The sequence below is a fragment of the Poecile atricapillus genome, chromosome 18 (genome assembly GCF_030490865.1).
Source record: "Poecile atricapillus isolate bPoeAtr1 chromosome 18, bPoeAtr1.hap1, whole genome shotgun sequence".
NCBI classification, from domain to species: domain Eukaryota; kingdom Metazoa; phylum Chordata; class Aves; order Passeriformes; family Paridae; genus Poecile; species Poecile atricapillus.
In genome coordinates, this window is record NC_081266.1 from 272725 (window position 1) to 286275 (window position 13551).

At 38.0% G+C, this 13551-nt stretch overlaps 1 protein-coding gene across 2 annotated transcripts in view; it reads right to left on the bottom strand.

Moving 5' to 3' along the window:
- The window catches only part of ATXN10 (ataxin 10), a 58368-nt gene that overhangs the window by 17067 nt on the left and 27750 nt on the right, over positions 1-13551 (bottom strand). For both annotated transcript variants that reach the window (XM_058853065.1, XM_058853066.1), the window contains exons 6-9: positions 10227-10307; positions 7492-7657; positions 3625-3733; positions 1717-1886 (exon numbers count right to left, since the gene is read on the bottom strand). In XM_058853065.1, coding sequence (XP_058709048.1) covers positions 1717-1886; positions 3625-3733; positions 7492-7657; positions 10227-10307 — 526 coding nt within the window. The remainder of the gene's footprint in view (positions 1-1716; positions 1887-3624; positions 3734-7491; positions 7658-10226; positions 10308-13551) is intronic.

Genomic DNA, 13551 nt, shown 5'->3' on the forward strand with positions numbered 1-13551 from the left:
CTTCTCTGGGCAATGTGTGTCAGGGCCTCATCATCCTCACAGCCAAGAATTTCTTCCTAATTCCTGTTTCCAGGCTCTTCCTGCCATGCAGCCCTCTCCTGAAAGGCAACCATCCAGGCTGTCCCAAGAGAAAGCCGCTTCCCCAGCCCATGCCTACAGTTCCCAATTTCCCACCCCTTCTCCTTCTCCCACAGGAGAGCAACAGCCACTGGTAAAGTCCAAGGTCTCTCACACACACTGGTCACTTGGCTGGTTGCTTTTGATTGAATACAGACAGCAAACTCAGTGTAAACCCAGTAATGGATACAAAATCAGACCTATATTGTGAGGTACATGTCTGAAGTGAGGTGGGAATCCAGTTCTAGGTCTGAGCCATGCACCACTTTGAAAAAGTAACTCGTACCTCAAAACTCTTATCTGTGCAATGACAGCAGCTGCTTGTCCCATCCTCACAAGCATGTGTTTATGTATGAAAATAACCTTACAAACTGCTTTAAATATATGAAATAAATCCGTACTTATTTAAATAACTATTATTATTTATTTAAATTTATTTTAATTAATTAAAATTATGTCATATTTTATTTCATATTTAAAATTATTTAAATTAAATATTAAATAAACTGAAGGTTCAGACAGGATATGATACAACTGGCATTTCTGAAGTTTCAATGGCATGTAAATAAAGTACCATGATATCACACCAGAATTTAAATAATTTTTAAGACAGCATAAGGCAATACTATTTTCAGGCAGTTTATAGCAATTTAATACCCACCTTCCATTGAAAATATTAAGCCTGCATGCTTAATTGCTCCAGGGGCCTTTGAAAATCCCAGCAAAAAGGATAATAAGCTGTAAATCAACCTTTTCAAAATTAAGCAACCCTCTCCCATCCACTATCATTAGGTATTCCATAAAAATGTACTTTATTTCCACAAACACATATTACATCATAATGGGTTAGAAACATAGCTAAGCAAGAGTGATTAACAGTATTAATAATATTTTTCAGACATATTAAAAACTTCAATTAGATACTCTTAATATGAATGGGGAAGAGGAAGATCATTCCCGTATTACCCATCCAGAATTTGACAGACAAAGACACTTTTGGAAGTGTTTTTCTTGCTGAAACTAAGATAGTCTAACAAATCCTGGAGGAAAGACACATCTTTTATCACTCAAAAAAAAAAGTTTAAGATTTAATGCTTGCTGCTGTTTCCCCCTTTTTCCCACTGTGAAAACAAAACTGGTTTTCTATACAGGAATTATAAGATAAAGGGTTTCAAGTGATTTGATAAAGGCAGACCTGCATTTTTAAAGTGACATGAAAAAGGGAGAAAAAGCATTGGACAAATTCAAAGATTTAAAGTTAAGTCTATACAACAATTCACATCCATTTCCCTTCAAAGTGAAATTGAAACTCAGTTTGAGACTTTTCATAGAAAGTGCAAAGTGAAAACTATAACGGAATTAGGCACTGGCTTGCATTCTACAGGGCTGAAACAAAAGGTAGGCAGGCAAAAATTACATTGTTATTAAAAAGTCAGCAGAAATGTGATAGTAATTCATACTCACTAAAAGAAAAGCTTCCTTTACACAATCAATTTTACAATTTACAAATCAATTTCTAGACCAACAGTATATTTGCTACCCTATAGTCAGGCATCTGTTTACACATCAGAACTCTGACAGAAAAATGTGTAAGCTCACCTTCTCTTGGTTTTCCTTATTCTTGTAACACAAATTTCCAATCAAACGAATGAGATGAGATTTGAAACCCACAGCTGGATGTGAAATTTCTTCCTGCCCTGTCACAGCATGTGTGGCAGTGAAAATATTTACATCCTGTTTCCCAGCAAGGTGAGTTAATCTCAGGGTATCTAGAGAAAACATTTTAGTACATTACCAGGAGAAAATTAGTCTCACATGGCACAGAGCTTTATTATCAATTGTTGAGTTCAGCACTAAGTAACATAATTTCTGATATTCAACATCATGTCAAAGAACTATGAAATTTTACCTCATTGTGTGATTTAGGCTAATATAATCAACCATAAAAGACTAGCCCAATGTCAGAAGGCATTTTTGCATACTTTTTTCACCCTTAGATAGTTCACACATGAAGGCTGAAGCTGCTGCCATCCATCTCCACCTGAAGATTCAGAATTTGTAGGCTGTTGAGAATTCTGGGACCATAAATATATTGCTAAAACCAAGATTTTTAGAAAATTTCCTGTAGCTTGAATATGTCACAGCAATACATACTAACCCCAGAATCCCATTTTCCTCTCTACTTCAGCCTGTTCCTGGCACTGTAGCATGGTGAGAAAATTCAAGTACACGAAATTACAGAACAATTTGGGTTAGAAAGGACTTTAAAGATCACCTTATCTCATCTACCATGGGCAGGGACACCCTCCACTATCCCAGGCTGCTCCAAACCCCATCCAACCTGGCCTTGGGCATTTCCAGGGATGGGGCAGCCACAGCTTCTCTGGGCACCCTGTGCCAGGGCCTCACTTCCATCACAATCTAACCCTACTCTCTAGCAGTTTGAAGCCATACCCCTTCCTCTGTCACAACACGTCAATAGCATCCCTCCAGCTTCCCCACAGGCTCCCTTCAGGTACTGGAAGGCCACAATTACATCTCCCTGAAGCTTTTCTTCTCCAGACTCAACAATCCCAATTGTCTCAGCCTCTCCTCGCAGCAGTGCTGCTCCATCCCTCTGATCAACTGGAAGTTTCCTTAACACACACACGCACAAAATAAATCCTGTTGTTACTCATCTTATTGTAAGCCATAATTCTACAAAGCTGCCACCAAAAATAGAGGTTTGGTTGCTTTTTAAGTTTTTCTTTTGTTGTTGCTGGAGATATTTTCTTTATTTGGATTTTTCTTTGCTTGTTTGGGTTTTTTTACAATAAGAACCCTTCAAACATTTCAAAAGGAGTCATCGCTAGCAACTGTTTCAGCCTTTTTATTTTTTAATTTTTACCTATTTGTCTTAAAAATACAAAAACTTTTATAATATTCTCACAAAAATGATAGCATACCTCAATCTCAAAGTGCTAAGATGTAAAAAAAGCACAGGTCATGGTATGTATTCTCCCTCCTTGAGCATCTTTGGAACACCTTGGCATAATTTTCTTTGTGTACAAAGAAAATTTTCTTCCCTTGCTGTTTCTTAGCTTCTTTAAAGTTGACCTTTAAAAGTCACTGGATTTAATTAATAAAATTCAAATTGCACTTAAATTTTAGAAATTTGGGAAACAGAAGAGAACAGGCTTGGAGGACAAGTCCTTTTCCTACTTCTTGAAGGAACTCTTCCACGCATTCAGCCAGTGGAAGAGCATAGAAAGCAGCTGTCCATTGCATCCCTTTCTGTAGGAAATGAGCACTGCTGAAACTTGAATCAAGGCTCTGTTGGGCAACACAGACCAACAGAGAAAGTGGAGAAGCAGAAAATTTCCAGGATCAAATATTTGAAAATGCAGATTAACTACATCTCCTATTTATTTACCTTATTCAGAGGCCAGAATTGTAATTACCACTGGTTGTGAAAGACATATTTTTATTCACAGAGTACCAAACAGTTAAGCCTTGTGGCTAACTCACCTACAGCTGTTTCAAGCAAACCAGGGAATGCCTGCAGATGTTCCAGCTGGTCGTTGTTTGAGGTCATTTCACAAAGAACGTCAAGAAGACGAACTGTCACCAGCGCTTCCTGGAATGAAAACTGCATTTCTGAAAATGGCCTATGAAGGCTATCATAAAAACATAAACCCAGAAATGTCAACAGGGGAAAGGAACTCTCAGCTCCTCAGGTTCGGTGCAGGTCTTCCAAACTGCCAAGAATAAATTTATATAAAATTAGGGCAACTTTCTAAAATAACAATAACATATTAGATTGCAATAATTTATTTTCTACAGTTAGTGTTATATCTGCCTGAAAAATCATGGGGAAACCAAAACAGAGCCATATGGGATAAAATTTTAACAAAAACAGAGTCACTTCCAAAAGCAGAAATACAGAAAATTACTAGCTGAGAAATTATTTCTGTATAAATGTTTTCTTTGAATTTATTCAGTCAGAGCATTCCACTTTAAAGACACAAACACCGCCTGCAAGACACCAATTTGTTATCCACAGGAATTCTGTAAAGTTCTGTGGTCAAAAGAACTTTGGCTGTGAGAATTTACATTATTATTGTGTAAATAGGATTGCAATCAGAGATACAGCATTTTGGTTAGGTATGAGACACAATTCCATTTGCATATTATTTATTCACCCAGAGAACTATTTTTTCTCACTGAATATGTTGGTCCTGCTTGTAATGATAATCCAGCACTTACAAAAATGCCTTAAGAGCTCATGACAGAATTTGGAACACCACATATTGCTCAAGAGCCAGGCTGTGCCTGCAAGATGATCCCACTCCAGGTGTGTTACATAAACTGCAAGTAGCCATGAAAAGGCTCAGACATTGGTCACAGTAACTATTCCTGCCTTTTCTGATCCAGGAAAAAAAAGGTCACTTATCAACAGTATAATATTTTGGATTCACATAATCAACACAGTGTTATTCAAATCATCAATAATAGTGCTCAGTAATTAAGTAGTACAATTATATTCATTCACTGCTCCTTGGAAACACCAAATTGCTATAGGGTCTGGGTACTAAATCAGTATTTTCATTTTTTGACACATAGAGATGTAGGAAAGTGCAAATCTTGCCCTAAATTACTCAATAAACTGCTTTCATCAGCACAAAGGCAGATTCTAAACACACCTAAACATAAAACACTCCAAACATTATCCTCTTGCAAATTAATAATACCGCAATTGTATTTCAGAGACAGTAACCAGCATTTTACAATTTTTAAGAGGAACAGATTATTTAAAAACCATAGAAGAACTCCCAAATTTTCATGTATATTTGAAACTTGCTAAGATCAAAAAACTGTTCCTTCCCTGCTGCTGACTTTCCAAAATTTTTTCCAAATTTTGGAAAAATCCAAATTTTTCCAAACCCAAAAAAAAAAAAAAAAAAAGGGTTTTTTTGCCCTCCACCTGTACAAAAGAAAGGCAGTAAAGGAAAATACTTCCTACTGAAGTTCAAAGTCTGAAATAGTTTGAACTCTGATAGACATTCCTATATGGATATAATCTGAAAAGTAAATAAGGAAGTAACTGATGACTTTTTAAATAAGCATATTTAGAGCAAGATGCAGAAAAGATGTTCCTTATAAAGAGATGAACTAAGTCCAGGAAACGTTTTTATTTTGCAAATATGGTTTAAAGTTAGTGCAGGCAATCTGATGCTCAATTCAGGCTTCAAATGGAAAAGCTGTTTTAAACATTGGCTTAAGCATTGCAAAAGCATATGATTAGCTGCTCATGGGTTTAAGATGCAAGCTACAAGACCTGATTTTCCTTAAGAAAACAAATGTCTACATATAACAAACTAAACAGTGGATGGGGACACCCAGACAACATTCTGGGAGTCAGGCCAGTCCAAGGACTGTTCTCAAAAGTTTTCCAATGTGGCCTCAGAGCTCTGGAGTCTAAGGCAGCTTACTACTACAGACATGGCCTGAGCAAGGCACTTGGCTTGTGGGCCACAAAAAAGGCCAGGCAAAGCCAAGTTGAGTATCACAGATGTTGCCTAAAGCATTTTTAATGACAGACTCTAAATGCACAACTAATTTTTTTCAATTAAATACAACTGCTACAAAAAACCTAAAAATACTTATAATAATGAGGAGAAACTGATGCAATTCTTTATAATTTCTTGTAAGAAAAGAAACAGTTTTCTGAAGTTAGTCTGGCATTTCTCTTTTCCCACAGTAAGCATACATTGTGAACAAATGTATACACAGATATGCATGCACACATATTGCCCTCCACTTATTCACCTATCAGGACTTATATTTTCTGTTTATTCAGTGCACCCCATTTTCCCACCAAACAGTGACACTCAACTTATCATACATCTTGTTTATGTGAGAGAAGAATAAGAAGTCAGTGTCAATCAGGGCAAGTTATGCAGTAATATTCACAATACTGCTGTCCCAGCACCTTCTGGTTGGATAGAGACCTTGTTCTGGTGGGTGCAAACAAATAGTTTGTTTCCATGAACTGAAACCACAGAAAGTGGTCTGGAAAGTAACCACAACGGATAAAAAAACAAAAAAAAAAAGGAAGGCAGGGGAAAAAAAAAGTGAAGATGGAATTGTCTCAATGTACATCCTCTCACTGCCAAGTTAGTACCTTTTCCAGAAGTAGTCACTTAAGTTATCTGACATAACTTAGACCAACCAATTGGGGCAGTGGGGAGGCTGTGTTTCGTGGACAGACAAGAGATTGTGCACTTGTTGGTTTGTGTTTTGGTTTTTAAAAACATCTCCACCACCTCCCATAATGTGACTTACGGTATTTTTTCACAACATGTCTCAACCTACTTTTAAAATTCTTGTGTCTATTTAAATAAAAAATGCCAAGCAACTACAACACTTTTCAACATTATCATATAAAAGCGTTTAAGATAAATGTTTTTTTACTTTGATAATAAATTATGACACTTCTTCTCTAGAGTTTTTGGAAGTGAAACTATTGCACGTTAATTTTTATATGAACAATAAAATACTCTGACTACATGTATATTACTGCTTCCCATCTATGAACAGAATAAATATTTTTATTTTGGTTCATATTTGAATCACAGGATCATCAAAAAATCACAAAATATTCTGAGGTGAAAGGCAGCCATGAGGATCAAGTCCAACTCTCAGGTGAAAGGCCCATATGGGGATCAAACCCACAAGCTTGGTGTTACCAGCACCATGCTCTGACCTCTGAGCTCATCTCAGGTCATGGTCTGAGTTGGAAGGGACCTTAAGACCCATCCTGTCCCACCCCCTGCCTTGGGCAGGGATACCTTCCACCAGACCAGGTTGCTCCAAGCCCTGTCCAGTCTTGCCTTGGATATTTCCAGGGATGGGGCAGCCACAGCTTCTCTGGGCAACCTGTGCCAGGGCCTCACCAACCGCACAGGGAAGAATTTCTTCCTAGCATCTAATCTATCTTTACTCTCCATCACTGTGAAGCCATTCCCCCTTGTCCTGTCACTACAAGCCCTTCTAAATTTGAATTAATAACAATTCACAACTCAAATAAATTATAGAAGTGATCCTTAGTAAGATAATAAAATATCCAAATACATGACAACTTGAACATTTCTTAGATTTTGAAACATTTAACAATGGGGTAGACTTATTCCAAAGTACCATACCCTTTGCCATCCTCAAATTAAAAGCAAAAGTTGGCTGCTGTCCTATGGCTCTACTGTGCACTTTGCCATTGCTTTCCCAACATAAACTGGAAATGGTACTGTTATGTATGCCCCGTTGTGCAACAGTGGCAATGAGGAATCATCATGTCTATGTTCTAAATTCTAGTACTTAAACGGTTATCAGTCATACCTCATCTTCTGCATCTGCTGCAGCAGTTAACTTGAGCACAGCTCCACATTTCTCTTGGAAGCAGACTGCAAGGAAGTCAGCATGTCTCACAAACACATTCATTTCTTCACTGATAACTGAGTCCTTGTCACTTAATTTCACCATCATTAGCTCTAACAAAGTAACTCTGGAGACAGAAAAAAAATTTGTTAGTCAGATTCACTGAGCCATATAGAATTATCAGTAGAGCAAGCAGTAGTTAAAAAAGATAAAAACAATTATCATGCTTGTAACAGAGAGAAGTTTTAAAAATTAACAAGCCTCATGAACACTGGCAATCAGTTTCTGTCTCCTAGGATTTTTTTCTGTACAGAATTAATTTAATTCATCATTTAATTAATACAATCTGTCCAGACTGTCAATATTTTTTTCAAGTCTATTTCAATTTATAATTTCTTATGTCCCAAAAAAACATCACTGAGAGTGCATATTCCCTGTATCTAAAATTTAAAGCAAACCAGCTCTTAAAAGCTGTTTCTAAGCATAGCAAAATAAGCATAGACTATTTGACAGCTTCTGTTTGAAAAATACAGGTTTTTCACAGCCCTTGCCTTGCCCACAATCCTTCACTAACTCTTCCCCACACTCCCAAAAGAATTCTGAGCCCAAACAGGGAAAATAAAAATTGATTATGCACACTCAGTTCTTCACAGTCATTTCATAATTGTTACTAGATGGACTATGTAAATCCAAGTTAATCACTTATGTACCCAGTCAGAGATATTCAATGTATTAAGCTGGCAAGTAACTAGATACATAATGAAGCTCTATGAAATCTACTTGGGCTGCATTTTTTAACAGCTTTAATGTAATTTTATTTCCAACGCCGTTTCATGTTGTCAGGGCAAATTGGAAACATTTTGTGGAAGTAGGACTTGGACATGGCAGAGGCCCTCCGACAGGTCCCTGCTCCAGTCCAGCACACAGAGACTCCAGCTGCCTTCCCCAGACACCTCAATGGACATCTGTCCATTCTACATTTACAGGACTTGGTCAGTTTCACTGGACACCCAACACGAGAATGCTTGTGGTGAAGACTCCTCATCTCTTTTTGAAACAATGAATTCCCTATGCTTTGGGGTTTATGGCTGCTTTTTTCTCCAGTTCATGACAGTCAAAATGTTTGTATCTGAATTGGATTTGTCTTTTCATGTATCTCAAAAGAATGCATTCTTAAATACACTAACATTACCTAGGAAGATGCCAGGGCAGGGTATTCATCTATAGCTTGGATGCAAAAAGATTATTTCTATAGCACTTCCATATGTTTGTCAGTAAACAAAGCACTGCCCAATTCATAAATGTACTGTGATTATGTCTTTGAAAAACTTAATGGAGTTGACCAGCAGAACTCTTGGGATTAATAATAAATTCAGCAGATATGCTCTAAATAGTGATCCCACCTGTGATCATCTATGTCATGTCTACACCAAAAGCCTTTGAGGTGAGGGATCTGATGATCATCTGTAGTATGCTGAGACCTTTCTAGAAACTGGTTACACCTACTGCTTTAAGTACAACTGAACACCATAAACAGCTCTGGCTATCCTCAAAGGCATTACAAAAACGTGCAAACTGCCATTCATGACATTCCCCAGAAGAATTCAATCTAGTTCATTCACTTAAAACAGTTACACAGCACCTACCTCCTGGTACATTAAACACACAGCTCAGATTTGTTCCCACTTGGTTATCCTGAATTATGGAGGAAAACAGTATCTCCCTCCTTACCATTCCCACCCTATACCATCCTCATACAAGAATGATATTTTATTTATGGTTCAAACCTATTGCATATTCTTTCTTTGTCTGATAACCTTTCAGTTTTCTGATAATCTCCAATGAACCCTCACCTGTGGTAACACTAGAACAAAACACAGGAAAAAATGCAATGGCGCTGTTTTATTTAGTGATTTTTCACCTGCAAAAACTAGAGAGGAACTTCTGCAGCTTCCCTGGGTGGATGTAGAACAATATAGGCACATTAAACACATAAATGAGACCACAAAATCTTCAAGCAGTTGGAGGAGCTGTAGAATTCTAGCAGTGTTTCCCAAATTTGATTGTCTTAAAATCATTTTTTAATCTTCCTCAATTCTCTATTAAAGCAATGAACATTTTTCTATTATAACAGTGGCCATTTCCCATCAATTCAGCACATACTTACTCGAACAGCTATCAGTGCTTCTTCAAGGTGAAGATTTGTTGAAGCTTTTCAACAGTAGAAATATTAAAGATTAAGTAATCACAGGCATCTGCTCATCTATGTTTTTTGTAGGTTCTGCTAACCTGTATGAGACACACTTCCATCTTTCTTAAAGGCTTCCTCTTAATTTCTTGACATATCAACAGAAGTATGATGAGCTAAGGACATTTCTAATCGAGCTGTAAAACTCTGCAGGGTGTGGCACTCTTACGAAATCAAGACCCAGGCATGAAATCCTTTCCTTTTTTGTGTGTGAACTATTTCCTTACCGAGTAATGGCGCCAACCTGAATTCTGCAACCCTACATAAATCACTGCCAGTTGTGGCTAAGCTGTAATGTTAACCAACCAATTTAAAACCATTACTGACATAGAAACATGTATTTAGAGATTTTGTGCCAACTATGAAACCACACAGTTTTTCAATCATGTGAACAGGATACTCTATATGGAATGCTAAATAATAAAAGCCGCATTGGTTTTGGGGTTACCTTTCTTGATTGCTCAGTTTGGCATAGAGGGCTTTTACCAGCTCTGGACATTTCAGCAAATGTTCTGTAACAATCAGGAACCTAAAGGAAAAGAAAAAGAAAGTCTTACTAGTGCTGTAAAAGCAGTATACAGATTTACTCCAAACATTGCTGATTAGTTTTACTTGTAGATGAACAAGTGTGTTGTGCTTTTGGTCCTACTCACTAATAGATACAAATTGGCATAAAGTAATTGCACTGTCCTGCAGTTTTTTTCCCTAACATTGCAATGACCATATCTCATCAGTTCAGCACAGTTTTACTCACATGTTTGAAGGAAAGATGGCTGGAGTCTTAGACCAGTTATTCACATCACAATTCAAACAATGAAACACTCATCCAATGGTTTATGCATCTAAGCAAAAAGCCAAAGTTCAAATTTGAAAATTATTATTCTATTGATCACAACACTGTCTTTAAGCCCAAACAGTCAAAAAAGTGCCCAAATTATACAATTATTTTTCTTTAAAAGGGGCAATCTGACAAAGCACCAAAGCAAATGAGAACTTTTTTGTCAGATGTAAGGCAGCAAGGTACTTTTCTCAACTTCAACAGCATACCCTCCTTGTCTAATAGAGACCTAAGCTGAGAACCAATTTTAAGCCCTTGCTTTACAAGGCACATAAATATAGGCACATAGAGTCTCATATTCTGGAAGGGACACACAAAGATCATTGAGTTCAACTCCTGTCCCTGCACAAGACACCCCCAACTTTAACACAAGGATCTTGCCAGTCAAAATACAGTGAAGTATATTCTGCAGTAAATTATCAAGCTTTTCTCTTCCTTTCACCGCCTTCCCTTTCTCACACTATATTCGGGATTTCTGAAATACAAAAAGACCAACAGAAGTTGACAAACCGACCACTGGTTCCCTCTTTCTCTTCACCAAAATGTTGCAATGATACTAACCTTCCTGGAAAAAGAGTGTCTTTAAAAAAACAATCTATCCAAAACTGGCAACAGCTCATTCTTTCTTCTTAATTCTTTCTCTGGAAAATATGGTCAGCCTTGTCCTTGTGCTAATGCCAGTATTTACACCGTTTGCTTTCCCAAGCACCATCCACAGCAGTCCACAGCAGGTAACAGTCATTTAATTTCAACCCACACTCATACTCCCAGCATTATGGGAAAAAAACAAAGTGGGTAAAAGTATTTAGCTCCTCATATCACATCCCCAGGAGCACTAACAGTGGTATTTATGCTGCATAGGTACACACAAACTCAACGATGCATTTTTAAAGTAGCATGTCTAGGCTACAATAACTACAGGTTAAGTCTCAGAGTATCTTCTGAGCTGATGAAGCTACAGAAAAAGAACAGCTAAAATAATATTAAAACCAAACAATTTCAATTTTCCCTCCACCTCCTCCCTAGTTTTCCCTTTGCTGACAGCCTTTATTTTGCATAGCCATAACCTATAACATAGCTAATAAGAAGATCACAACGAAGCCTTCCAGCTGCAATAAAGTATTTTTTGGACAAGTACTCAATGCCAATTGGGCTAATAGAAGAATAAGAGTTCCAAAAGATTAATAGCTATTATATTTCTAATTGTAACTTGGACTTAGCCAGCATCTGGTTCAGTTACTGAAAACTCAACATTTTTAAGAGGGCAAGGAAGAAAAACTATTTTCTACTGCACTTCTTTTTACTGATATTTGCACATTCATTCATGAAAAAAATATGCAGAGGTATAAGGAATCATCAGCTTAAAACTGACATGCTGAGGAGTGTAGCACTGATCAAAGAGTTTTTCAATACAAATTTCAAAAAACACTTAGACTCACTCTAAGTCAGCAGCACAAATGTATCCAACTGAGCTGTGCAGACTCAGCTGTAACACCCAAGTGGAGCCATCAGCAGGGCAGTCAAGGGGAACTCTTCCACAGTTCCTGAACTAACTCTCAGCTATCCATAGTTAAACCTTCAGAATCGTCACAACCAACTTCATTTTCCATGGACTTAAGTAGAACCACAAACTTTTGTGTGGAGCTGGAGAAGAAAACAGCACAGATCAGTGCTGTGCAGAACACAGAACTTGGCCTAAGAATGTACAAATTTCAGCTGATAATGCAGTAGAGTATAAAGTGCATAAAAAGAGATAAGAAAAAAGATGTGAAAAACCTTGAAGCCAAATTTTTCTACTTTGAAACTGAGGCTATTTAATTTAAAGCTTAATTTTCATGTTTAAGACTGTGTTGAGGAAACTCTCTTGACTATTTGTCTTGTAATTAAAAAGTGATCAATAATTATCACAGAAAAAGATCTACTGCTACTGGGTTCATGTTCCTGATCACTATTGCAAAGTGGAAGGACCATAGTTCAGCTATTACTTGGGTCTGTGCTCCTGTATTCTCTCACACACATTTTGCACATTCTGTGGACTAGACCTCTACTGCTTGAGGAACTTGGAGTATTTTAGACTAAAATTTCTGATTCTTACCTTCTGGTTTCATAATGTGATGCAACACCTCAAAAAACAAAAAGCTCTTGCTGTCCCATCACTGGAAGCATCAAAAGCCAGGCTGGACAGGGATTGGAGCAACCTGGGATAGTGGAAGGTGTCTCTGGGGAAAGGGTGGAAGGAGATGGGCTTTAAGATCCATTCCAACCCAAACCAGTCTGTGATTCTATAAAGTATCTGCTTCTGTATTTAAGTGTTCCTTTTACCTTATCCACTTTCTGCGTTACTGCATCATTGTGCTGGTCTTGCATTAATTGACATTTGGTGAGAACAGAAGAAGCTACTCATGGAAATGATTTTTCTTAGAGAAGCTGCTAAGAGCTTCCTCTGTGCTTAGCAAAAATCAATAGCTGTCTAGCTCTGAGAACTGACATCCTATTAAACCATTTAGAAGGTAGGTCTGCCTCTGTGAGATTCACATTTTAAAGACAGGCAAGCCCAGGAAATCTCTCTCTTGCTTCTGGCTTTGAAGAGGTAATTGGGCATTGGTTGGAGCGGTGCCCCTCTGCCATGGCCCGGCGGGGGCCAGAGACCAGCCACGCAGCCAGAGCAGCCAGCACCGTTCTGGCCAGGCCCCCTGAGATCTTGGCACAGCCCCAGCACGGCCTGAAATCCTGAAATCACCGAGACTGCTTCAGCCACTGCCCAGCAGAAACCATCATGACCATCCACAGGCCTGGGCGAGGTATTAACTCTTTCAGTGCACAGATGAGACCTGCAGACCTCCATCCTCTCTTGGGTGAGAGAAAAGGACAGAGTGAAGATATGTAGAGGATAACATGAAGTCACCAAGATCAGTAAAGAAGGAGTCAAGTCCCA